The 27,473-nt window shown below is 38.8% G+C and overlaps 1 protein-coding gene across 2 annotated transcripts in view; it reads right to left on the reverse strand.

Moving 5' to 3' along the window:
* The window catches only part of epha4l (eph receptor A4, like), a 67,829-nt gene extending 50,669 nt beyond the window's left edge, over window positions 1–17,160 (reverse strand). For both annotated transcript variants that reach the window (XM_036565279.1, XM_036565278.1), the window contains exons 1-3: window positions 16,854–17,160; window positions 12,344–12,411; window positions 8,260–8,923 (exon numbers count right to left, since the gene is read on the reverse strand). In XM_036565279.1, the coding sequence (XP_036421172.1) occupies window positions 8,260–8,923; window positions 12,344–12,411; window positions 16,854–16,950 (829 nt within the window). In that variant the 5' untranslated portion in view covers window positions 16,951–17,160. The remainder of the gene's footprint in view (window positions 1–8,259; window positions 8,924–12,343; window positions 12,412–16,853) is intronic.
* Between the last annotated feature and the right edge of the window lie 10,313 nt (window positions 17,161–27,473).

Below are 27,473 nucleotides of genomic sequence, written 5' to 3' on the forward strand. Positions count from 1 at the left end.
GTGAATGGAAGTTCAAGGTAGGTGTTTCTAATAAAGTGGGCGGTGAATGGAAGTACAAGGTACGTGTTTCTAATAAAGTGGCCAGCAAGTGGAAGTTCAAGGTAGGTGTTTCTAATAAAGTGGCCAGTGAATGGAAGTTCAAGGTAGGTGTTTCTAATAAAGTGGCCAGTGAATGGAAGTACAAGGTAGGTGTTTCTAATAAAGTGGCCAGTGAGTGGAAGTACAAGATAGGTGTTTCTAATAAAGTGGGCAGTGAATGGAAGTACAAGGTACGTGTTTCTAATAAAGTGGCCAGTGAATGGAAGTTCAAGGTAGGTGTTTCTAATAAAGTGGCCAGTGAATGAAAGTACAAGGTAGGTGTTTCTAATAAAGTGGCCAGTGAATGGAAGTTTCAAGGTAGGTGTTTCTAATAAAGTGGCCAGTGAATGAAGTACAAGGTAGGTGTTTCTAATAAAGTGGCCAGCAAGTGGATGTACGAGGTAGTGTGTTGAATACAGACGTAAGCTGTTTATATTTCAAATATATAACATCGACACCATTATTGTCTTTCAGGTTTTTTATGTTTGGCAACAATTGTGCACATGTAATACGTTTCATTCATGTGGAAATTGTGCACATAGTTAATTCAGGTCAAATACAAATAATTATGCTCTTTAAATACGTTTAAGGTATTCACAATGATCTTCTCCACACTGACGCATTAGATCAGTGTCAGTTCAGCGCTGGAACAACTCCTCTGGAGTAAAAAGGGCTGGTGATGACAGAGAAAAGCCAGAGCAAAGCGAATCATATCCAAAGCAGAAAAATATCTCTCAGCACTTCAGTAATGACAACTAAATCACACACACATGTACATGCATATACACATACAGTGCTGTGTAAAAATCAGAGACCGCCCGGCAGTTATTTCATTTTCAGTCAAACAGCCGTTTAGTAGAAGTTATTCATTTTTCAGAACATATTTCTAAAGAGACTGGATATAAGATAAGCCACTTGAAGGAGGAACGGGGAAAGTCGAGATGAAAAAACAGGAGTTTCCAACAACCTACAGAGAAAATGGGACTCCTAACAACCACCCGCAAGGCCTAGAAGACCACCAAAACGGTCCCCATCAGATAAGCAGCACTTAAAGCTTTCATCTTTGAGAGAGAGGAGAAAATCAAGCTCCAGATCTGAAAACATCCACAGGTGTTTCTGTCCATCCTTCCACTGTGAGAAGACGACTCAGCGCTGTGGGTCTGAAAGGATGTGTAGCTGTCAAGAAGAACCTCACTGAGAAAAGGAGACGGACGCATCAAACAACGAAGCTGAACAATGGACTGACCACCCCAGAGTCCAGACCTCAACATCACTGAATGTGTTTAGGATTATTTGGATCTGTGAGAAGCAAAAAATGTAACCAGCTTTTAAGACTGAACTTTGAAGAAATCCCTGCAGATTTCTTTGAAAAACTGAAAGCTCATGAAAAGAATGGATGTTGTAATAAAGGTGAAGCATGAATACACTAAAAATTGAAAAAAAAAGAATATTATATTGATACTGATGCTGACTTGATGACTGTTACGCAGCACTCTATACATACACACAGAGCAGAGAGTGGTTTTAATTTAATGGGTGGAGCTGTGTGAGTATTTTTTATATAGAAATATGTGTTGAATCTATCTTGCTCTGACATAGAGGTGTGTGTGGAGCTTAACCTTCAACTCTTGGGAGTGTGTGTGTGTGTTTCTAAACGACTCATGTGTGAAATGTCCTGCTGTCGAGTCGTCCAACAAAACACCTTTCTGGTTGACTGGCACCAATAACGCATCCAGGAAAAACTGTCCTGTCAAAACAATGAAATTCCCTTGTGCACACAAAAATAGTTCTGTGATTGCATGTTTCTGTTTTTTTCACAAGTTAAAAATTACTGTACTGGAGGATCATCACACACAACTCACCCCTACACAGTCAGATACAGTCTTACAAGGCATCTTTACACTAGGGCTGATATACTAATATGTATTATTTCAGAATCGCAATAAGGAGTGCAAATTCAAATCACAAGAGCTGCAATTTTCAGAGTTCAATCTCACTACATTCAGAGTTCAAGTCTCACTACATTTAGAGTTCAATCCTTACTAAATTCAGTGTTCAAGCCTCAATACATTCAGAGTTCAAGTCTCACAACATTCAGAGTTCAATCCTCACTACATTCAGAGTTCAATCCTCACTACATTCAGAGTTCAAGCCTCACTGCATTCAGAGTTCAAGTCTCAATGCATTCAGAGTTCAAGTCTCAATGCATTCAGAGTTCAATCTCAATGCATTCAGAGTTCAAGCCTCACTGCATTCAGAGTTCAATTCTCATTGCATTCAGAGTTCAATTCTCAATACATTCAGAGTTCAATTTTCAATGCATTCAGAGTTCAAGCCTCACTACATTCAGAGTTCAATCCTCACTACATTCAATGTTCAAGCCTCACTAAATTCAATGTTCAAGTCTCACCACATTCAGTGTTCAAGTCTCACTACATTCAGTGTTCAAGCCTCACTAAATGCAGTGTTCAAGTCTCACTACATTCAATGTTCAAGTCTCACTAAATTCAATGTTCAAGCCTCACTAAATTCAGTGTTCAAGTCTCACTACATTCAGTGTTCAAGTCTCACTACATTCAGTGTTCAAGTCTCACTACATTCAGTGTTCCAGTCTCACTACATTCAGTGTTCAAGCCTCACTACATTCAGTGTTCAAGTCTCACTACATTCAGTGTTCAAGTCTCACTAAATTCAATGTTCAAGCCTCACTAAATTCAGTGTTCAAGTCTCACTACATTCAGTGTTCAAGTCTCACTACATTCAGTGTTCAAGTCTCACTACATTCAGTGTTCAAGCCTCACTACATTCAGTGTTCAAGTCTCACTACATTCAGTGTTCAAGCCTCACTACATTCAGTGTTCAAGTCTCACTACATTCAGTGTTCAAGTCTCACTACATTCAATGTTCAAGCCTCACTACATTCAGTGTTCAAGCCTCACTTCTTAAATGTGCTGCATAAAATTTCTTAAACAAAAACCGATATAAGTTCACATCTTTAAATGTATCCTATTAGCATTTAACCTACATATTTTTGTTTTAAATACAACTGGGCACTAATCATATTTTTAAATTGCAGTCACAATATTGGCCAGAAAAAAATGGTCAGTATGACCTATGAGACAAAAAAAGAAAGAGGAAAGAAGAGAGAGCACACAGATAAAGAGCAAGTAAAGGTAAACAGATCTGTTCTTCCCCTGAATTTCCCTCTCTCCCTTGAGTGTGTCTCCATGGTGACCTGTAGAGGCCCAGCTGTCAGAGTTTTGATGTCTTAATAAATTTCTCCTCTTGCGCTGTCAGTCGAGAGGCAGGAGATGGATGGAGGAGTCCAAGACCTTCAACCTCACTCTAGACCACCTCCTCCCCCAACCCCTCACTGAAGCCCCCCAAACTCTAGCCTCCATTCAGCTTCTAGATTAATTCTTGTCATAGCAGTTACCAAATAATTTATAGTAGGTACCAAATACTTTATAGCAGTCACTAAATAATTCATAATAGACACTTAATAATTTATAGCAGATAATGAATAATTTATAGTGTTTACAGAAAAAAATGTAAAGCAGTTACCAAATAATTTATAGTAGACATCAAATTATTTAGTAGTTACTAAATAATTCATAGTACATACAGAATGATTTATAGTCGCTGCTGTCGGAATAAAATCTTGTATCTCCAAAATGGTAACTTTACAGGAGAAGGAAAAAACATACTTTACTTTTAATGTAAGTCAATGGAACCAGAATTTTTTCCAAGTAATTTTGGGCCGTTTTTTTTGGTCCATTCATCATGAAATTTACACAAAAAGGGCAAGAAATATTTTCAAATTGTGTCAAAAACTGAAAAACAACAAAAATGAAGATACAAGGTTTTGTTCCGACAGCAGCAAGTTATCGAATAATTCATAGTAAACACTGAATATTTTATAGTAGTTAATTAATAATTTAGAGCATAAATTTATAGCATGCATAAACTCATAAATTATGTGTTTACTAAATTGGGTATTTGAACAAGGTATGTTTGATTTGCAATAAAAATGATTTACATTGATTTTAAAATATAATACTCAGCAAAACAGACAATATTCGAGGGGCTGTAGGGAAATACATCAAATCAAAATGACAAAATGGAGCAGTGTAAGTTTGTGCGACTCTGTGTTATTGTTCTGCAGACTTAACAAAGATAAATCACTAAATCAACCAAATGATCTAACTATAGTTATCTATCTGTGTAGCTGGTAGTGTGTTAAACCGCATAGAAAACACAAAGACAAATCACTGAATCCACCAAACGACCAGGTACAAATGACCTCTAATGCAACAAATATATCACTGTTGTCGGAACAAAACCTTGTAGCTCCAAAATGGGGACTTTACAGGAGAAGCAAAAAACATACTTTACTTTTAATGTAAGTCAATGGAACCAGAATTTTTTCCAAGTCATTTTGGGCCGTTTCTTTTGGTCCATTCATCATGAAATTTACACACAATGTAAAGGACAACAGTGATTTTCAAATTATGTCAAAAACTGAAAAAACGACAAAAATGGAGATATGAGGTTTTGTTCCGACAGCAGCGATATGTTCAACAAATTATGAATATCTTAAGATAAAGTAGTAAATAATTAGTCTAGAGTTTAAGTGGTTAAACTTTTTTTCATATGTTTGCTCGTTTGCTCGTTATTACTGAAATGTGTGTTCATATCACATTATTTTTATGCCCTCATACGTCACTCTGAAATGACACTATGTGTCATCCTGACACTGAAAAAGCATCACAGACATGCTCTCACACACACCCACACACAAAAGAACATCAAACAGGTCAGGAGCACCGCACTCCAGAGCTGAGAGAGAATGTGACCTTTCACCTTCCACCATTAAGATCAGATGTCAAGGGTGGCTACGGTAGCCCTCATCACTCTTCCAGGCCCCTGGAGACTAGAGAAAGTTTGGGGGGGGGTGGAGGGTCACTGCTAAGAGAAGTCTATCCAGTTCGTCGGTCTGATCCGTCACTCCCTGCAGCAACTTAGAACGTGCCACAGTAATGTGCCTGTGATGTTTAGCCAAGTTTAACCAGCTCCCAGTGAAAAAAAGTAGTAAAAACTAATTTACTTCTGTTAAGCAGCACATTTTAATGCACAGCTTCTTGTTATTTTTGTTGAATTGAACATACTGGAAAAAATCTGACCTGTGCAAAATTAATAGCACATTTTATATTTAATCTTTTTTCCCAGTATGTTGAATTCAGCAAATAAATAGAAATTTTGCACTTAAATTAGCAGAAAAAATCCATATTTAAGTGTGTTTTCTGTAGAGAATGTGTTCATTTATTTTCACTTAGAAAATCAACAAAACGTAATTTGACTGTGAGTGTTCAACGTTTAGGTGGTCTGACACTTCGTGGCTGAGCTGCTGTGGTTCCTAAATGCTTCTATCTATCTATCTATCTATCTATCTATCTATCTATCTATCTATCTATCTATCCATCCATCCATCATCCATCCATCTACTTAAAGTTCATCCCAGTCGTGGACTCACAGTCTAAGCTGCCGTGTGAAATGCAGAGTGTGGCTCACAGTTCCTCACACAGAAAAAGTGCTGCATTCAATTTGCTTGATTTACTTGATCATTTCCATATGAATAAACTATATTACATTAACACGGTTATTGCCAAAAATAAGTAAACTGAAAGACAATAACAGTTTTGACCATATTGCTCATGTGGAAATGATGTACTTTTGAGACGGGAAATTCCAGTGCAGCAGAGCGAAGAGTGAGTGTGAGTAAAACTTTTACAGCTGAGTTGAAAACAGCCACGCTGTCTTTCTCCACTCAGCCTCTCCACTGCTTTTTCCACCCTCTCTCTCTCTCTATCTCTCCCTCTCTCCTCGTCTTGTTTTGATGCATGTGTATTCAGCCTGTCTCCTCATCATGACTCGTTTCTCTCCAGAGAGAATCGGCCTCAGTGAGCTGACTGCAGATGACGCCTCAGATAAATAAACAACACAGCGGAGGAAAAAAAACACAAACAAATAGTGAACAAGCTCCACTCATCCTTATTCCCACACTAACACACAGTCACACCGCTAAATGATCCAGCCTGGCTGAGTGATATTATACTGAATCACACTCAGTGAAAAAATCAGTGGCATTTTAAAGCTCTTGTTTTGTTTGCAGCCCTTTTCTAACTATGGCTGCCTGGGATGATCCAATGGGCCACTAAATAAGAGGCAGAAATGATGTTTTTTAATGGCAAAACTACAGGTTAATGCAGCAATAACATTGTGCAGCTCCATCATGGCAACTGAGTTTCACTTAACCCTCTACTGCACGCGTTACAAGAGCAATAAAAAAAATATCCGATTCACTTTTCTTGCACGAAATCGACCTGATTCTAAAATTCAAAGAGATTTTTGAATAATAATGTATGCAGGGGTCCTTTCGGGGGAGTGTTGCCCTTAGGCAACATTGTACGACAATAGGACGAAATGATATCCTACAAAATGACCCATGTTCCCTGAAGTGGTGAGACCTGGCTTGTGACTGGTTAAATCCATTCCTCTGTCACTGCAGTGCAGAATATCTTTCCAGGGAATTTAAAGACAAAAACAGCTTCATATGCAAAGAAACCCTCACAGTCTTTGACGAATACAACATTCGTCAACGTTTCAGACTTTCCACAGATGCTGATGATGTGTGAAAATGCTGACAGCTGTGAGCTGTTTTGTCCGTTTTGCTGCCTCAAAAATCACACTTTTACCCCCAAAATAGAACATCTGGGCACCAAATAGATGGACGAATTGATGGATGAACGGAGAAATTAAACTTGACACTTTTTGTCCCCAAATGTAGTTGATCGCTTCTTTAGTTTTGTTACAAGGCTAATGTAGCTAACATGTAATGGAAGCATATTCCCCACCAATCCTCTAACTGCATGCCTAATTAATCTCACGCTTGCCTCAAACGATGTTGAGTAATCTCAATTAGACCTGCTTAAGTGGTTTCTGACACTGTATGACATATATTTAGTAGGTTGGCCTGAGCAGAATTACAGAATTCACATTTTTGTGAGTTTGTGAGTTCAGATCATGCCTTCAACATGGTGGTGGTAGTATGAGGGAAGACTGACTGAAGGACGGGGGGAGAACTTGGCCTGGAGCTCCGGGCAGCTTCTGCCTGTAGCTGGAGGGCCGGACCCCCTCATAGCAGGACTGTAGTAGGACTGATGTAGGACAGGAGGAACAGAGAGGAGATGGGGTGGTGGTGGGGATTGCGAACACTTTGTCACAGGAACAGAAGGTGAGGATGTGAATTTATAGTGCGTTAGATTGGAAGAAGGAGGGGTTTGTTAAACTTCAGTTATGAAATTACTACGTTACATGTTTCCGCATGAGTACTCAGAAGACTCATCCTCAGTTTTACCATTAACACAGTTTTATAAATGTATACATCTCTTTTTACGATGGACGTCTCAAACAGGCAGAGACTGTTCACATGTGCTGCAGTGTGATATCAGCTAAGGATATAACATTACATTTTGCCTACTGTTCATATCTTACAGGAATCGGCTAAACCGATCAGCCGTCCTTCTATCTCTGGTTGTCAGAGTGTCTCAGCTCTGCAGTTATGATGCTCACCATAATCACCTGAATGTCACTCAACAGTCAAAACTAGACCTAAAAAAATGAATGTGTATTTGGGTAATTCTTTTCGTTTGAACATTGACTGCCATTTTAATATCGTCTAGTAACTTATTTTGCTTTGGTCTGTCAAAGAAAAAGGGAGCGTGGCTGTCTTACTTGGGAATGGCATGTTTTACGGCCTAATATCACGTCTATCTTACAGTAAAAGCCATTTTCTCCTGGTTTTATGATAAAATGTCTTGTTTAAAATAGGGATAAATAAGGCTACACCTCTGAAAATAGACAGGAATCCACAAACATGAATTCTGTTAAGGTTCTGAAGTGTTAACACAGAAGCTTTCAAGTACTAAATAACAAAACAAATACAAACATAATTAACAAACATTTGAGTATTTCAGGTAATCGGGTGGTCCTTAACTTTTATCTATAAAAATGCATAAAATTTTAGCAAATGTTAATTAGATTTTTTCATCAAACAATCCCTTTAACAGACAAATAAGGCAGCAACATGGAGGAAGCCCTTGCAGGTCAATCTGGTCTTACCTTGGCACTGTCCGTTGCGCTCCTCATAACCCGGGTTGCACAGGCAGTTCCCAATGGGTACCAGCCACTCCCCGTCTGCCCCGCAGTACATTTTGGGCACCTCGCGCTCCTCCGAGTGATCCACACAAGAGCCCCGAACCTCCACTAAAGACGAGGTATCTGCTCCGGTCACTGTATCAGGAAACTGTGCAAGGTTTCTGACCGCTAGTGGGCATCTTTTATAGAAGACACGGACAGACACCAACGCAATGCAGGCTCCAACATCCTGGAAGGCCAGGTAGAAGCCTTTTCGGGTCAGAACTCCCACGTCCCTCACTTCAGTGTTCAGCTTCATGATCCGGTCTCCAATGTCCACCTGCGTAAAGCTCTCGTCGGCTGCCACTGTGTCAATCTTGGCGAAACGGCTTTCGCGCACCGTTCGCTCGCTATCAGAGTCCGTCTCCTGGTAGTACAGGTTAAAGGTCTCCTTGCAGGTGCCTATAACTCCAGGAAGGCTGTTGCAGTCCCGCAGGGTGAATTTGATCTCGATGTAAACCCGCTGGGCTGGACCTCTCTGGATCCAGTGCGTTCGCAGCCAGTTGTTCTGACTGGCCTCCATCACGTTACATACCTGATATGTCCGGATGGGCACGTTCTTCTCGTCCATGATGCTCACCTCCTCCCACTGCAGAGAAAGCAGAAACAACACCAGAGGTCACTTTTCTAATTGGAGGAAATATGCAGTAGCCACTGTGCCCAGTCTGCATGCTTTCTGTATGAGGAAGAACTTTTATCTTGTAAGGTTTAAGGTTAAGCTTAAAAGCTTTCTAATTATTTAATACAAAAAAAAGAATATGTTCTTTGTAAGTCATTGTCAAAACAGTCTATGAAAAAATTGAGTTCAGGTGAATCACAGCCGTGCCTACACCTTAATGAATTGGGCTTCTCCAATGAGTGCTAGCATACTCCCATAATCATTGTAATTTATTTATAATTTAACAACCATGATTCTGCAGGTGTTTGTTGTTAAAATTGTTTATAATACTAACCTTTAATTTGTTTTTGTTTGATTGGTTGGTCCATTACCATTAACTTTGTTAGTCATATAGTTAGCTGGTTAGGTCCTTTACTTGTTCGACGTTAGAGATACGTGCTGGTTGGTTGATACTAAAGTGATTGCTTGTTTGGTTGGGAGGTTTACTGGTTGGTTGGTTGACTGATTGGTTGGTTGCTTAGCTGCTTGGTTGGTTAGTTGGTTGATTGGTTGGTTGTTTGGGAGGTTCACTGGTTGGACAGTTAATTGGTTGGTTGGTTGGTTGCTTAGCTGATTTATTGGTTGGTTGGTTGGTTTAGAGGTTTACTGGTTGCTTGGTTGGGAGGGAGGTTTACAGATTGGTCAGTTATTTGGCTGACTTACTGGTTGGATAGTTGGTTGGTTGAGAGGTTTACTGGTTGGTTGGTTGGTAGGTTGGTTGGTTTGTTGAGAATGTTTATTGATTGGTTGGATGTTTGGTTACTAGTGGTTGGAAAATATGTTTACTGGTTGACTGGTTGGTTCACTGAGATGTTTATTGTTTGTTGCTTTTCTGGTGGGTTGGTTGGGAAATGTAATGGTTGGTTGATGGTTTATTGGTTGGTTGGTTCGGTGCTTAGTTGATTTATTGGTTGGTTGGTTTGGAGGTTTACTGGTTGGTTGGTTGGTTGGTTGGTTGGTTGGTTGGGAGGGAGGTTTACAGATTGGTCAGCTGTTTGGCTGACTTACTGGTTGGATAGTTGGTTGGTTGACTGGTTGGTTCGCTGAGATGTTTACGGTTCGCTGGTTTATTGGTGGGCTGGTTGGGAAGTTTATTGGTTGGTTGGTTGCTGGTTTGCTGAGATATTTTGTGGTCAGTTGGGAGTTTCACTGGTTGATGGATGAATTTTTTAGTTGTTTTGCTGGCTGGTTTGTTGGTTGGGAAGTCATTGGTTGTGAACACTCTAATGTTAAACTCCTGTGGCCAATTTGACATTGTAATATAATAAATTATCTCCTCCAGTTATTCACAAAATAGCATCGCAAATTGAGCAATAAAGAGACAATGACAGTGAAAGCGATCCAGTCTCGTGTGTGTGCGTAATCGTGTGTGTGTGCAGTTCTCTCCTGCCCTGTGAGCTCTGAGGGCCAATGGACCGAACTACTGATAAGGGCTCCAGTCTGTAGATAGCAGTCCAAAAGGAGAAAGGAGCTAATTGGCCGTATTTAGAGCCTGAATGCCCGCCCACCTTTGCTGCCAAAGAGCTGTCACTCATGCAGGTGATCACAGAGCCCGGCCAGCTGAGGAGCACTGAAAGAACTGGGTCACATAGCAACAGCAGACAGTGGCAGTGATGGGAACAGAAGTTAGTTTACAGAAGTTTATTTAAGTTTAGAGTCTGATCTTCTCTCCATACTTGGCATAAAACCTGAGATGCACAGATATAGACTATTTATGCCAATAAGATAATTATTAATAATTAACATTATGTGGCTGATACCAATTTAAATAACTTATGTTGTTTGTATTTTAAAGCAGGTTTACAGTAAAATCCATAAATCCAATGGCTGTAAGATGTAAGACAGATTACAACTCTAAAGATGGATCATTGTTTCATTTCTCATAGCCACTGCTAAATCAGACATGAAAATCGTTGTAAACTTTGTAACTATCGGTTGTAATTCCAATAATTATACATTTTCCTAATCTGTCAAAGCATAATATATCAGCTGCTATTAAACTGTGCAGTCCTACATAAACCCAACCATTTCTGTGTCCATCTACTCTTTAGGCTTAGCAGAAAGGTATGCATGAATAGAGAGCATAAAAGCGGGGACGACTGAGAGAGCATACTTTATCAGACAGAACCCACTGACCTCTTAGATTTGAAGCCCCTTCTTTCAAAAACACACACACACAGACCCGTTCACTGTTTCTATGTTGCCAAGTGTCTCCCCCCTTTCTCCCCCCGCCCTTTTTTTGGAAGTTGAGGGATAAAGTTTCCCAACAAAGGCCATTTCTGTCTCTTTCCACTATTTACGAAACCTGATGCTTGTCGCATTAACCTAGCTATCCAAATTCACATCAGACAAAGAGAGAGGGAGAGAGAGAGAGAGGGAGAGAGAGAGAGTGAGGGAGGGAGAGCGAGAGAGAGGGAGAGAGAGAGGAAGGGGGGAGAGGGGGCAAAAAAACAGAGAGATGGAGGAAGAAAGAAATAGAAAAGAGAGAGAGAGGAGGAGCAAATAGGAAGAACGAGAGAGAGAGAGAGAGAGAGAGAGAGAGAAAGAAAAAAGAAAGAAAGAAAGAGAGAGAGAGCGAAAACAGAGAGAGGGAGGAAGAAATAGAAAAGAGAGAATGAGGAGCATATAGGAAAAAAACAAGATAGCAAATAAAAAGAGAAGAGAATGGAACGAGTGAAAAAAGAGAAAAAACAAGTAAAAGAGAGAGCAAGAGAAAGGTGGAAGAGAGAAAGAAAGACAGAAAGAGAGAAAGAAAAAGAGGAAGAGAAGGAAAGAGCTAAAAGAGAATGGGAAAAGGGAGAGAGAGGGAGAAAGAGAGAGACAGAGAAAGAGAGAGGGGGAGAGTGAGAGAAAGAGAGAGGGGGTGGAAGAGACAGAAAAAGAAAGACAGAGAAAGAGAGCAAGAAAACAAGAGAGACAGGGCAAGGAAAAAAAGAGACAGGAGAAAGAGAAAGGGGAGCGAGAGAGAAGAGAAAGAGAAAGAGGGAAAGAGAGAGGGAGAGGGAGAGAGAAAGAGTGAGAGGGAGTGAGAGAGACAGGGAGAGAGAGGGAGAAAGAGGGAGGTCAAAAAATAGATGGCGTAAGAAAAAAGAGAAAAGAGAGAAAGAGTAGGAGCAAGTAAAAAAGAAATAGAGAGAGAGAGAGAGAGAGAGAGAGAGAGAGAGAGCAAGAAAACAAGAGAGACAGGGTGAGGAAAGAAAAAGAGAAAGGAGAAAGAGTAAAAGAGAGAGCAGAGAGGGGGGGAGGGGGAGAGAGAGAGAGAGAGAGAGAGACAGAGAGACAGAGAGAGAGAGGGAGAGAGAGAGAGAGAGAGAGAGAGAGAGAGAGAGAGAGAGAGAGAGCTATACTCACTCCTCCTTCGGTGGGGCTGGCGACCCAGGCCAGTTCTCCCTGCACTGATCTGGAGTCCAGTAAGGTAACTGAAAGCAGCAGATGGAGAGATACAGAGTGAGAGAGTGCAGGTAGATCCTGCCTGTGATTGTGATCCTGATCCGGCGTGTAACAACCGCCTGACCTACATAGAGCGACAGCAGATTACAGAACACCTCAGATTCATAAACAAAACAGAACAACAGCTCCAAACCCAGCACTGCAGGACTGAGCGCCGGCGCGTCACCGAGAGACTCCAGGATAATAAAACTGTCTGTGAGCACAGTCTGAAAGCCTTGACCGGCAAACGCTGTTAGTATTGACCATAATTAAAAAAAGCACGTTGTAATTTCATATGAATTATTGCTGACTCGAGGCTCACTGAAACAAGTGGAGTGGAAACTGTTTGGAAAGTGCAGATTCCAGGCTTTCAATCCATAAAATGTTTGTGTTTGTAAGGAATGTGAAATCGATGGAAAGTTATTGTTTTGTGTCTCTTGTTTTGCAGAAAGAAAAAACAAAAACAGGAGTCGCTGCAAAACTCACTGTGTCATTGATTAGGTAATTACATCTGAATAGTAAAGCACCAGGAAAGTAATAACATTTGTCTTATAAAAATATGGATGAAAAATGACTTCATGTGCAAACAAGCAATTTAAAGAAAAAAAGTACATTTTTCCCACTGTATTTTATTTTTTCCCACTTATCACTGGCTGTCTGAACAAAACCTCGTATCTCCAAAATGGTAACTTTACAGGAGAAGGAAAAAACCTACTTTACTTTTAATGTAAGTCAATGGAACCAGATGTTTGGGCCGCTTCTTTTGTCCTCTTCTTTATGAAATTTACATACAATGTAAAAGGGAAACAAACATTTTCAAATTGTATCAAAAACTGAAAAACACAAAAATGGAGATACGAGGTTTCGTGTGGCTTTATGTTCTAAAAAACAGCCGTAATTTGTTCTTATACGGGTCACTCTCCATTTGGATTGGGAATTCAGGTGGGGACATTTCATCAATGTCCATTAACATCTCCTATTATCATCTATGCAAAAAGAAGAGCTTAATTCCAAAAACATTTTACAGTCACTGGTTATATGAATATGGTGTAACTCCAGTGACTTTCTGGTTAAAACTGAGTATTTGGAAATTGGCTGACTCATCAATGAGCTTCTGCAACTATTTAAAATCTGTAATAAAAATGATATATTTGGCATTATTTTGACAACATTTTAATTATCCCACTCCAAATGGAGAAGAATGACCCACATGAGCATTTTCCAACCTTTCTTTATCCCTCAGAATTAAACAGGCTGCTTTCGTTACTGCGTCTTTAAGAGTGATGTATGTAAATGAGTTCTTTTCTGATTGGCCATGCCTCATTCAAATACCATTCCGGGCTGAAACGCGCCTTATAACTTCAGTGCGAATGGGTGGGGCTAAGCTGATACAGGCTGAATAGGTAGATATATAAGTGTGTTGGTTTTCTTCACGTCACAAAAACAATGAATTGAAAATGGGAGGTTTTAACAGCTTGGTTTCCATATATGGGCTGTATGGACTGCAGAGTGATGTGGAAACTTGATTTGTTGAGATCAAACTCCAAAGACTGAGACCAACTCACTGAACGAGTGGAATCAGGTGAGCTTCAGCATAACTGGAATGAAAGCCAGTCCCTTCCAAAAGAGGGTGAATCTGATGATTGTAAACGCTTTGAAAGAGCTAAGAGAACTCAGTCAAAATCAAATCTCCATCAGTTTAATGTTGGTTTTTCATGACATCGTCATGATACACGATACGCATCATAATATTTGATTTTTCTGAGATTCCACATATAAAAATACTACTACGGCTACTGCTACTACTAATAATAATAATAATAAACCTACAAATACAACAATTTTTATTCAGTATTTTACAAACTGCACTCAATCCAATTAAACAGGCCTAATTATGCTCCCTTTGTAATGAAACATGCAGTGAGTCAGTGTTCTTTAAGTACTGATGACATCCACAATATGCTTTACTGAATTTATCATGATAATGATAAAATATCATCATATTGCCCACCATAACTGTGATAATATCAGAAATGAGCATATTGTTCCATCCCTGTTACTGAGAGGCTCCAGAAAACTATATCATGACAACATCACTGTAACATCACCATAATATCACTGTAACATCACCATAATATCACTGTAATATCACCATAATATTACTATAATATCACTGTAATATCAGCAGTCAGGGACAGTCAATTAACCCTACACATGACTTTAACTTGAAAACAGTCAGTAAACTGAAGACCTCAGTCCGCCTCCACACCTCTGGTGCTGACCACTGACCGGAGTTCTCTCTCTGATTATTGTGGGCACTTAGAAAGAGCAGAGAGAGCTCAGTCGAAATCATATCTCCATCAGTTTATCGTTGATTTTGCATCTGAGACCTGAACATCGAGCTGGACCTTCTTTTTGAGCCTGTGTGTGTGACATTAACACAAGACTTATGACGTGGACCAAAACCTCCTGACCCGACGCCTCTGACCTTTAAATGATTATTTCAACATATACAGGGTGATTTGCAGCAGGGCACACTCACCAAATTTTACAGTTTTTTTTTTTCTACTGACTCAGTAATGCTATTTCTTTCAGTTTTAATCATTAAAAGAATGCAGCTATAGTACATTCTTGAAACAGATGGTTCTTCAAAGGTTCTTTAATAAAGGAAATGGTTCTATTTAGAACCATGAGCTCTATATAGAACCGTTTGCATGCTAAAATTGTTCTTTGCATGGTGAAATTGTTCTTTAGATTGATGGAGAATGTGTTGTGTGTGATTCTGAAATTGGCTATTTATAGCACCCAAAAGGGTTCTTCTACACTCTTAAAAAAGATTGCTCTTTAAGGGTTCCTTAATAAAGAAAATGGTTCTATAAAGAACCATGAACACTCAAAGAACCCTTTACATGATTAAAAGGTTATTTGCATCATGGTTCTACATAGAGCACTTTTCAAAAGGCTTCTTTATAGCACCCAAAAGGGTTCTTCTATTGCTATGATGTCAAGCTTGTAAGAATAGAAGAACCCCTTTGGGTGCTATATAGAAACCTTTTAAAAAAGATTCTATATAGCACCATCTACAGCACATTCTCTATCAGTCTGATGAACCTTTTCAAAATGCAAAGAACCCTTTCATGATGCAAAGAACACTTTCTTTGAGTGTTCATGGTTCTGTTTAGGTGAATCAATCTGAAGAACCAATTCACCACGCTAAAAACCATTTAAGCGTGAAATGGTTCTATACAGAACTCAAGATTCTAAGCAAGAACCATTCCTTTTGCTGAAGAACCATCTTTTTAAGAGTTAGATGAACAAATGCAATATTTTACATCAATTTATATCTCAAATATACATCAAATCAACTTTCTGTTCCACTTTTTACAGTACAGACCTCCCCTCTTTCTCTCTCTCTCTCTCTCTTCTCTCTCTCTCTCTCACTCTCTCTCTCTCTTTCCCTCTCTCTTTTTCTCTCTCTCTCTTTCTCTCTCTCTTCCTCTCTTTCTCTTTCTCTCTCTCTCTCTCTCTTTCTTTCTTCCTCTCTCTCTCTCTCTCTCTTAAGAATGAACATGAAAATCAGAAGGAAATTCTTATTGTTAAATAAATAAATAAATGGTGAAACTGCCAGTTTCAGCCGGACCCTCAGACTAAGCTTCAATTCTAACCCCACCAGGATGGTGCAGGACCAGTGACTGACACTAAAACACAGTTTTAATCAACGGGGCATTTCTGTGAAAGTGTTTCTGTATGAATGCCGATAATCACGATTCTTTTACACAGTTGAGCTACAGTCATATGCAAAACTTTAAGCACCCCTGGTCAAATCCTCTACAGCCCGTGTGTCAAACACAAAGCCCAAGCGAATGGGCAGTTTTAAAAAGCCTACTGTACATCGGGGACGTATAAGAACCCTCTGCATGACTAACGGGTTCTTTGCATCATGAACGGGCTCTTTCAGATTGATGGAGAACGTGCTGTAGACGATTCTATGCAAAACCTTTCTAAAAAAGGTTCTGAATAGCACCAACAAGGGTTCTTCTATTGTTAGAAGCTTGACATCATCTACAGCACATTCTCCATCAATCTGACGAACCCTTTCATGATGCAAAGAACCTGTTAATTATGCAAAGTGTTCTTAAAGCATTCTTAGTTCACTATAGAACCATTTTCTTTACTAAAGAACCCTTGAGGAACCATCTTTTTTTAGAATAGCATTGTTACGATGTCAGGCTTGTAATAATAGAAGAACCTTTTTTGGTGCTATATAGAACCATATACTACACATTCTTCTCAGATCTTTCTTTACTAAAGAACCCTTGAAGAGGGTCAGCCTTAACGACAGCACCTCTGGTGCTGACCACTGACCGGAGTTCTCTCTCTCTCTCTCTTTCTCTCTCTCTCTCTCTCTCTCTCGCTCTCCTCTTTTCTTTACCTTCGTTCGCCGGGTAACTTCGCGGAGCTGAGATCCCGCTGGAAACCCCGAAGAGAAGCGAAGCCACCGTGTAAATAATCCCAGATAGCGGCGCCATCCGTCCCTTCAGCGCTGTGTACTTCTCCTCTCTGAACCGCTCCGTCTCTCTCTCTCTCCTCTCTCTCCTTTCTCCTTCTCTCTCTGCGTCTTCTCTGAACCTTCTTCTTCCCTCTCTCTCTCTCTCTCTCTCGCTCTCTCTCTCTCCTCAGACTTGAGACCGTTACTAACAGGCTGTCTCTAACTCACTCTACTCTAACTCACTATCACTCACTCACTGAGCCGGAGGGGCGGGGCCTCCTTAGAGTGACGCACCTGCCAATCAAAACGAGAACGAGAAACTCATTTGCATATCGTCTTCAGAGCTGCGAGGAGTCATCTGGAGAGTTAAACTCTCGGAGGAAAATAGAGACAATATTACAGTGAATATTATGACCATGCTTTAATTTATAATTACAGTAGAGGTATAAATACAATATAGTATATTTATATATGCTTTTATATATTAAAACATATATTGAATACATTTCATGTAAGACACAAAAAGCAAGCTCTCCACTATTATTGTTGTATTAATATTACTAGTACTGTATTATTTATGGTGTGTATAATTACTAAACTGTTTTTGTCATATATAGATAGATAGATAGATAGATAGATAGATAGATAGATAGATAGATAGATACTGCTAAGCCTAAATAGATAGCTTAGAATTTTACACTTATATATATGTATTATTATTATTATTATTATTATTATTATTATTATTATTATTGTTGTTGTTTTGTTGTTGTAACATATTTACCTAATGTGTAATGTATTTATACTATTTGAGCTACTTTCAGTGCTGTAGGTCTATAGTGAAGCGGTGTGCTGTCGCCCCCTAGTGCTCACTGAGCTTGATCACCTCTGCAGTACATTAGCTATTTAGGGAAAGGCCCAGATGGCTCTTCTTGGTCAGGAGCTGCACTGAACGCTTCGGGCACTTTCCTTTAGTTCCTTCATCCAGCGGTCCAGACAAAACGCCAATAAAGAAGGTCAATATCCTGCAGAGGAAGGAATGCGTGAAATGACGTAAGAATGATCAGAAAGCGATTCGCAGTTTGAGTCTCAGGTGGTCAGTTGATGGAAGCTGCAGATAATAAAGCAAACAGGCCGAGAGGCTGACAGTTACAGTCAGGAACATTGATTATAGTCTCAGGGGGCTTAAACATGCAGTTATTCGTGTATCCCAGGGGTCACTAACCCAGCTACTGTTGCTCTGCACGAGTTTGGCCAGTGAGTAGCCTAAACCCCTACTGAAGTGAGTTTCGTTACTTCAGTGAAGTGAAATATTCTTTCTAAGCAGCACAGCTTTAGTCTAAAAGTAGTATAAAAATAAAAAAGTGACGCTCCACTCAGGAATTTTTAAAATTGATTTCTGTTCACAGCTAAATTGGCCCTTTTTATTTCAGTTTGTTTTTATTTGTATTTATTTTGTATGAGCTAAGCATATTTCAAGTACTTTCTATTGACTAAAGCCACAATATAAATAACATTATTTGCTCTTTAATGAGCCAAACTGACATTTTAAAGTCTTAAACAAAAAAAGTAGTCCCCTATTTAAATGACATGAATCAAGTAAAGTTCTGCATTGAAAGTAAGAGATGACTGGACATTTGGCACAACAAGTCAAGTATGACTATGTTACAATATTGTGGTTCAGGTGATGATGGTGATTTGTTTGACAAACAAAATACACATAATACTGCATTCATTCAGAACTTACAAGCATTTAAAAAATGATCAAGGACAAAAACACCATAAAGCCCAGAGGCTTATATCAAGATGACAGATTGTAATGGTCAGGCAGTGAAAATTACTATACACTCTCAGAAAACAGGTACTAAACTGTCGCTGGGGCAGGACCCCTCTTGTCACTGGGGTGGAACCCTCAAGAGTACATCTCAGTACCTTTAGTCAGGGAACATAACTGAACCATAATCCACTGAAATGATATGTTCTAAGCTGTACTGACTCCACACACCCCGTCTCGTCTCCAGGCTTTTATTTTACTGTTCTGTTTTAAAACATTCGGTTATGAAAAGGTACAAATATGAACTTTTCACCTGGAAAAACTTATTTAAGGTTCACGATCAGACCTTAAAACCACTGTTGTACCTTTGAGGGCACATTTGTGTTGTTTGTACCTGGATGAATGAAATATGTACCTGCACAGAACCTTAATACCGATTCAGTGTGTTACATATTTAGCTGCCATTTCTTCATACGATATTTAAAGCTCCTCTCAATTGTAATTGTTTAAGAGAAGCAGGAAATCTATTCCACATAACTGCCATCTGCCAATTAAACTGTTGTGCCCCCTCTAGATGCATAATGGTGACGATCTCTTACAAGGTTAAATAGTTAAGCAGGTAGTTTGGGACTAATTTATTAAGAATTAAGGTGTTGCTGATTTCCCAAGTGAATTTAATTAACTCATCACCTACAGAGAAGTAAAATATGGCATATTCTGATCATTTTAGTGCATATAGTTTCATATTAACATATTGGAAAAATTAAAACATAACATAAAATGTGCTGTAACATTTTCCAACATGTTAAATTCAGCAAACAAACATTAACAGTACATTAAAATGTGTATGTGTTTACTTATTTTTTAACATAAAAAATAAAAAAATGTAATTTGGACAGGGGTGCCCAAATTTTTGCATATGACCGTAGCTGCGTGTGGTTGATAACAGGTTCTGGTTATCAGTGATAAAGTGACGGCAGTCACAGTGGTTGCTATAGCATCATATGACACTACTTAGACCAGTAATGTGCTACAAGCAAGAAACTATACAGTAATAATCAGAGTGATGTAATATGCTGTTGCGGTAGTGAGTAACATGTAGAACTGTGGTGGAATCCCTATCTATCAGAAATAATAAACAGAAGTTTATTGGACTCTAATTTTCTCTTTCTTGAGGTTTTGGGTCTAAAACAAAATGCTAGAGCTCAAAAGTCAGAGATGTGAGCAACCAGGAGCTGAGCCAACACAATAGAATGAAATTAAAGGGGAATTCCACCGTTTTTTTTTATTCAGCGTAGTTCAATCACCAAGGTGCAAACAAAGTCATTCAGAGTGGTTTGGTCTGAAATGGTTCACTGTAGAGAAACATACAGACTCAGATTTCCTTACAGTGGTGGTGATAGGAACCAGGGGTCACCATCTCTACAACACAAATATAGACATTTTATTCACTATCCAAAACCACTAGTGAACCTACACGAGTCTTCTGAGTTTTATATGTAATATTGATGATGGTGAAATAGTGATAAATCTGAAAATAATAATAATAATATGTTTTGTCTTACAGCACCCTGCATTTAGGCCTACCTCTCCTTTTAAAGTATACATTTTAGGCCAAAACCTTAACAAAACTACTATAAAACAACGTATTAAACATCAGGCAGTGAATTCATAACCATTTCATGTAATAACTTTCTGTGAGGGAGCTTTTAGAGGTGGACGTCTGGGTCCTATCACCACCACTGTGAACAATTCTGACCCTGCAAGTTTGTAGCATTTCACACCAAACCACTCTGAATGACTCTGTTTACATCTCATTGATTTAACACTGTAAAAAAAAACACGGCTGAATTCCCCTTTTACATGAACAGATTCCTCTTAAATTAAACTGTGAGTGACCGTTGCTTCAAAGTGGTCAGCTGGATTCTTATTGGTTCTGCGAGGGCAGGAATGTTTCTCCTATTGATCTCCTCATCACACCTGGACGCTCAAGCACATCCAGATGGTTCTGCCCACAGTGCATGTCAATCAGACATCACGGATTCTTCCCCTCCCCTCCCTCTCTCCCTCTTTCTCCTAAAGCTACAATAATGTCCTGCTCTGAGTGGGAGGGCCTCATCTTTCTGCTTCTGCTGCCCAGCCTGGAGGGCTGAACTGTGGGCTGAGAGAAGCTGGAGGGCACTGACCAACTGCATACTTCATTGAAAAAGCGCACAACTGTCCTGTTTAATTGGATTCATGCATTATGATATGCAGTGTGGCTGCAAACTCATTTGCCATTGTTACAGCAAAATGTTTGGTTTAAATTCACTCTTTCCACCAAACTCTTGGGAAATTGGGCATATTTTCAGATTTAAAAATACACTGCAGCATATTGTAAAGATTTTCAGAGGTATCCCAGGCATAGTTACAGTTGGTAGGCTGTGAAGGACCAACTAAACGAACCATTCTGCCACAGCGCCACCCTGAGGCAGACCAGTGCTGCAGTTCTTGTTAGTTAAGAACATCAAAGACAGAAGCTTGCTGTTTTGTGGGTGAAGCAGCAAAACAATGACTTTGTATTTGCGTATCTAATTTTACACCATTGAACATTATAATGTCATAATAAAGGACACTTTTAGCCCCCTTTTACCCTGTTCTTCAGTGGTCAGGACCCCCATGGACCCTCACAGAGCAGGTACTATTTGGGTGGTGGATCATTCTCAGCACTGCAGTAACACGGACATGGTGGTGGTGTGTTAGTGTGTGTTGTGCTGGTACGAGTGGATCAGCAGTGCTGCTGTGTCCACTCACTGTCCACTCTATTAGACACTCCTACCTTGTCAGTCCACCTTGTAGATGTAAAGTCAGAGATGATATCTGCTGCTGCACAGTTTGTGTTGGTCATCCTCTCTCTAGTCCTTCATCAGTGGTAACAGGATGCTATACATATATATATATATATATATATATATATATATATATATATATGGAAATGATAAAAACATGGCCAAAATATACAAGATATATATGGTGGTAACTGTAACTTTAAGGGTTAACACACTGCTAATATAATCAGATAAATCTCATCTCACATCTACCTATCACTAAATAAGGTATCAGGATTAACAGGTTTAATCTCACCACATCAACCCGCTTATGTGCTCTTATTGTCTGTGAAACACGAGCCCTATCACACACAGAGCGTGCTCTTTGTTCCTCGCCCTCCTCTACGTATCTAATCTCACTCCATTAGTCGGCCCATTTAAATTCTTTAGTCTAATTTGAGAGGAATCCGTTCACGTGAATGTGAAGCGATGGCCGGCAGAAAGAGAGCAGCTGCTTCCACAATAGGTTCTTTCAGGAGGACGTCCAAGTACTATTACTGACCAGCCACTCGTCCAGTCACACTAACCTGTCCTGTCACCTGAGACGGATTCATGTGTTTAGCTCACACAAATGTTACAGGCGTTCAGTGAAAATTCAGCATGCTTAGAAAAGGCTCTTTAGTTGTTCAAGAGGCAGCACTAAAGACCTTTAAAGGAGCATTTAAGTGACATATACAGTGATAGCAGCAAAATTATTCTTATTAATTTTTTTTTTTTTCATTTGAATATGTTACCATGTGATATAATATGGCAGGAGATATGCAAAACTGGGCACCCCTGGCCAAATTACATTTTTTGTTGATTTTTGAAGAGAAAAGTAAACACAACCTCACAGTAAACTATATTCATACAACATTTTTTCCTGCAGATGTAAATATAAAGTTACTATATGTTTGATGAATCCAAAAAAAGAAAACAAAATAATTTTGGCATGTGCAAAAGTTTGGACACTGTAAAATATCAGAACTTAACTCCTTAGGCCTTAACTGGGTCATTAGGACTGGTCAGGCAGGTCAAGAATTATCATAATGAACTGTCCAGAGTGAAATAAATTCTCTGACTCTTCAAACTTCAAACTCGTGCTAACACTCAACAACCATAGGTTCCTCTAAGCAGCTGTCTGAGAATCTGAAAATGAAGCTAACTGATGACTTCGAAGCAGGTGAAGGGTATTAAAAGAAATCTAAGTGCTTCCAGTTCACAATTTCCACTGTCCGAAATGTCATTAAGGAATGGCAATAATGGAAACTGTGGAAGTCAAGGCAAGATACAGAAGACCAAGAAAAAACTCAGATAGAGCTGCTCATATGCTGGCCAGAAAGGCAAAGCAAAACCCTGTTCTACTGTGCAGCATTGCAGCACAAACATGATCTACATGGAAGAAAAACTCAAAAACTCAATGTCAGAAGTATGCAAAACAACATCCAGATAAACCAGAGGCGCTTTAGAAACAAGTGTTGTGGATGAAGTAAAAATGGGCTCTTTTGTTACAGTCACGAGAGGTATGTTTAGAGGAAAAAAGGAGCAGCATATGATGTAAAGAACACCTTGCCAACTGTTAACCATGTGGGGGATCTATTAAGCTTTGAGATTGTGGGGCAGCCAGTGGTGCAGCAAACAGTGCAAGGGTAGATGGAAGAATGGATTCCACTTAATATCAGCCTACAACTGCATACACTTTTACTCTGGACTAATGACATGGCCCCAAAGCGGCCACTGTAAAATTTAAAAACTAAAACGTAAAATAAAAATATAAAATCTGCTCTAAAACAAGCTCGCACAGGCCTTCTCAGGTTCTTCTTCTTCTTCTTCTTCTTCTTCTTCTTCCTCTTATTATTATTATTATTATTATTATTATTATTATTATCATCATATCCCCACTTTCCACATCCCTGGTGATTTTTTGTGATTTTATTTTTGTGATGTCACAAAACCCAAAACAATTACATATTTAGCTGTTAAGCTCGACTCATTTATGTTGAAATTATGTCTGGTGTTTCAGCCTGGATAGCTTTATGATTGAGGCAGAATGCAGGGCAGCCAATCAGAACAGAGATCATTTACATATATCAGTCTTAAAGTGGCAGTAACAAAACAGCCTGTTTAATTCAAAGGGATAAGGTGAGGTTAGAAAATGGTCAAGCAAAAATTGATTAGAACTGTTTTTGGTACACAAACTCACACAGGCATTGTAAATGGAGCCTGTAAAAAAGCCGGTTAGTACTTAAAGTGTTGATGAAATAATGACTGAAGTAGTAGTAACAGTACATTTCCAAGAACAATTGAGTGAAAAAGTGCTGAGTAACTTATAGAACTGCATCCAGCATCTATCAACAAAGGAACTGAAGTTTGTTACACTCTATTCTTCTCTTTTTGGAATATTTAGGTCTAAAATTAAATGATAAAACTCCAAGGTGAGAGATATGAAAAGCAGTAAAGCAGTTCAGGACCTGAACCAACACAACAAAATGAAATTAAACCCAAAATATATTGTTCGTTGTATGTGTGTTACATCATATTGCAATATGTATGTGTATTGTGTTACAACAGAAGTAAATTAGATCTTGATGAACTGAATGGAATTACCATCAACCACCATGTCATGTGGCAATCAATCAATCAATCAATCAATCAATCAAACAAAGGGAGTATAAGGAATTAGTATAAGGAATTAGTCAAATTAACAGAATTAGTGTACGTTTAATCATTTGAACATATTCAGAGAAGTACAAATCCATCAAACTGAATGATTAGAGGTCCTGAAAAAGATCAATCAGTCATTATTATGTAAAAAAAGCTGTGTATTGCCACTGAGAATTTGGCACGGAGTTCTTGCTCATGACACTTTTCCCTTTAAGCTCTTCAAACCTCTCCTTGGCTCTGTCTTCCTGGCAAAAGCCCATAAATCTCTGGAGCTGAACGCTCTGAGACGACTGTGGCCACTCCAGTCATTAAGTGCGTTTAGATGGCCGCAGTGCCCACCGACATCAATGCAGGTGTCAGTCAGAGTGAAAGCTTTTCGAAATGCCTTTCCTCTCTCTCCATTCAGCAGGCCTGTCTGGGGTTCTCTGGAGGATTTCTGAGGAGATTTAGACTCTGTTGTGTTTCTTCTTGTCCAGTGTCCCGGGGCTGTAACCTGCTGCTCTCCAAATAGAGTTTTGTTTTGATCAGTGGGTTTCCTTTGATATCCAATTCAGGAGGTGAGAATGCTAATAAATTTATCTACACTGATGTTCAAAGGTTTGAACTCACTGTTTCCAATAATATAAAACCAGTATGGTGGCAGAAAATGTAGGAAATAGTCTCATCCAACTTCACAAGTTTATATGATTACAAATAGTGGTAATGCTTTCTTTTACTGTTCCTCAAGTTCAGGCACAACTCAAAAGTTCTAAGACAGTATAAGTGAATTACACTGACATATCTAACAGGTTCTAGATATTAACCTGGTAAGTATGAGGGACAAACTCCACAGTACTGTGTAATTATTTTGGGGTAAAAGCCAGGTAGATATGTGGCACAAAAAGAATGTACATAAATAAATAGTAAGTCTATAAATGTAGTTTGTACCTGTTCATTAGTTACAAACAAAACTGAATTCGGGCCTTTTAAAGAAAGCAGTCATTGTAACTGTGGCTATTGGATTTTTACTATTTACTTCAGAAAACTTTATATCTTCAATATATCTTACATTTTTATACTCACACTAAATTTCACTGTAATGTCACAGAAAAAACAGAGAACACATAAAGATTACCACCTTACTGCACAGCCCTAATTTATTAACTAAAGCAATAATAATAATAATAATAGTACTAATAATAATAATGACACCTATCCATGTTATCCATGACATTAATAGCTGGTCTGTTCAAGGCCAATAAAATTATATATTCCATATTCAGGGTTTTGCATATACACATACATATGATCTTTTGTTACTCAATAATTCCGAGATATTTTATTATTTCTTTTTTCAGTTTAATAGCTAGAAGCTTCGAGTCATTTCAGTGCAATTTAGTTAAACTGCTTTGGAACTTACTGTTCCTTTCACAAACATCTGGTGGTAACGCTGGTAAACATGAGCAAAACAGGCTGTAAAAAATATTCTTCACTGCTTATCCAAGAATTAGGTCTTGGGGTCAGAATGTCTCCCAAACTACAATCAGGCGCCACTTACATAATCACAAGTTGTTTGTGAGGGTTGCTGGAAAAAAAAGCCTCTGCTGTCAAGCACGTACAAACTCAAGCACTTACAGTTTGCCAGATGTTACTGGACCAAGCTAAACCAAAATAGAGCTGTTTAGCAACAAGCACCGGAGCATAGACATATTGGCCTAGACACAAAGACAGCCATGCAGAAAAGTATCTCATCCCCACTGTGAAGTATGGCAGTGGATCTGTGATGATGTTGTTTTTCTTCCAAAGGCCCTGGACAACTTGTTTGGTATCAAAGACTCCATCAAGTACCAACAGAAATAAAATCAAACTGCCTCAGCCAGGAAGCTTAAACTGGGTCATAGTTTGGATTTCTAGCAGGACAATGATCCAAAACACACCTCAAAATCAACACAAAAATGTTTCACTGACCACAGAATAAAGGTTTTGACATGGCCACCCCAGTCCTCTTACCTAAACCCCTTAGAAAATCTGTTGGATGAGCTGAAGAGGAAAGTCCACACTATGAACCTCAGAATCTGAAGGATCTGGAGAGGTTCTGTTTGGAGGAATGGGCTCAGATGTCTTGCTGTGTGTTCTCCAGTCTCATTAGGCATTATAGGAGAAAACTCAGAGCTGGTATCTTTGCAAAGGGAGGCTGCACAAAGTACTAAATGAAGGGATGCCAATAACTGGGGCACACACAGATTTGAGAAGTTCATGTTCACCAGGAGTGCCAACATTTGTGAAAGGCACTGTGCCATCATGTTGCTCAGAATCATCATCTGGTACTTCGCCATTTTATCTTCACACTTACCTGATCAATACCTATAACAGGGATTGGCAACCCAAATGTTAAGAAGAGCCATTTTGCCCTTTGAACAAAAATCAAACCACTTTGGGAGCCACAACACTTTCTGTCCGTTTTACCATCTTGGCTGCAATGTTTAAGACCATTTATTGTTAAACTGTGTTGAACGATCAGCAGAGCTCTATTCTACTACAAAGGAGGATTATTTTATTTTTACCTAAAAAATCAAATTCTGCTCTGGAGCCACAACAGGGCAGTAAAAGAGTCGCATGTTGCCGACCCCTGACCCATAACTTAGGGGACTATAAAAGAAATCACAACCCGAAAAATTAATAGGAGGTTGAGAATAAATAAATCCTTAAATAAATAAGTAAATAAATAATTGTGATGAACAAAATGACAAAGAGCAATGTAAATTATTCAATAATGATGTTATAATAATAATATAAATTAATATGTAGAATGTTTTGTATTTCAAAACTGATGATCACATCTTGAGGCAGATGCCTTGACAAAACTTGACAAAAATCCCATGAATAGATAATTACAATATATTATTTAGCATATTATTCAAATAACTCCTTATTGTTGCCAGAATACTTGAAATACCAAATATAACACTACCTAATGTCGTCTAGTTTACAGTATCTGACATTTTAACAATAATAATAACAATAATAATAATAATAATAATAATGCATATGTGATATCTGAAGATGCTTATATTATTAACAAACTATTTGGTGGAGCCATGTTAGGATTATGTTTATGATTAAGTTCAGGTTTTAGGTTGAAGTAAGGGTTAGGTTTAGTTTTAAAGTTTGATTTAATAGAATCTATTACAGTCTTAACATTCAGTTACACTAAAAATGATATAGTTAAAAAACTGAGCATCTACAAAGCATCTAAAACAAAATAGTAAAAAAAAAGAAGAAGAATACTAACATAATTCC

The sequence above is a fragment of the Colossoma macropomum genome, unplaced genomic scaffold, assembly GCF_904425465.1.
Source record: "Colossoma macropomum unplaced genomic scaffold, Colossoma_macropomum, whole genome shotgun sequence".
Taxonomy (NCBI): domain Eukaryota; kingdom Metazoa; phylum Chordata; class Actinopteri; order Characiformes; family Serrasalmidae; genus Colossoma; species Colossoma macropomum.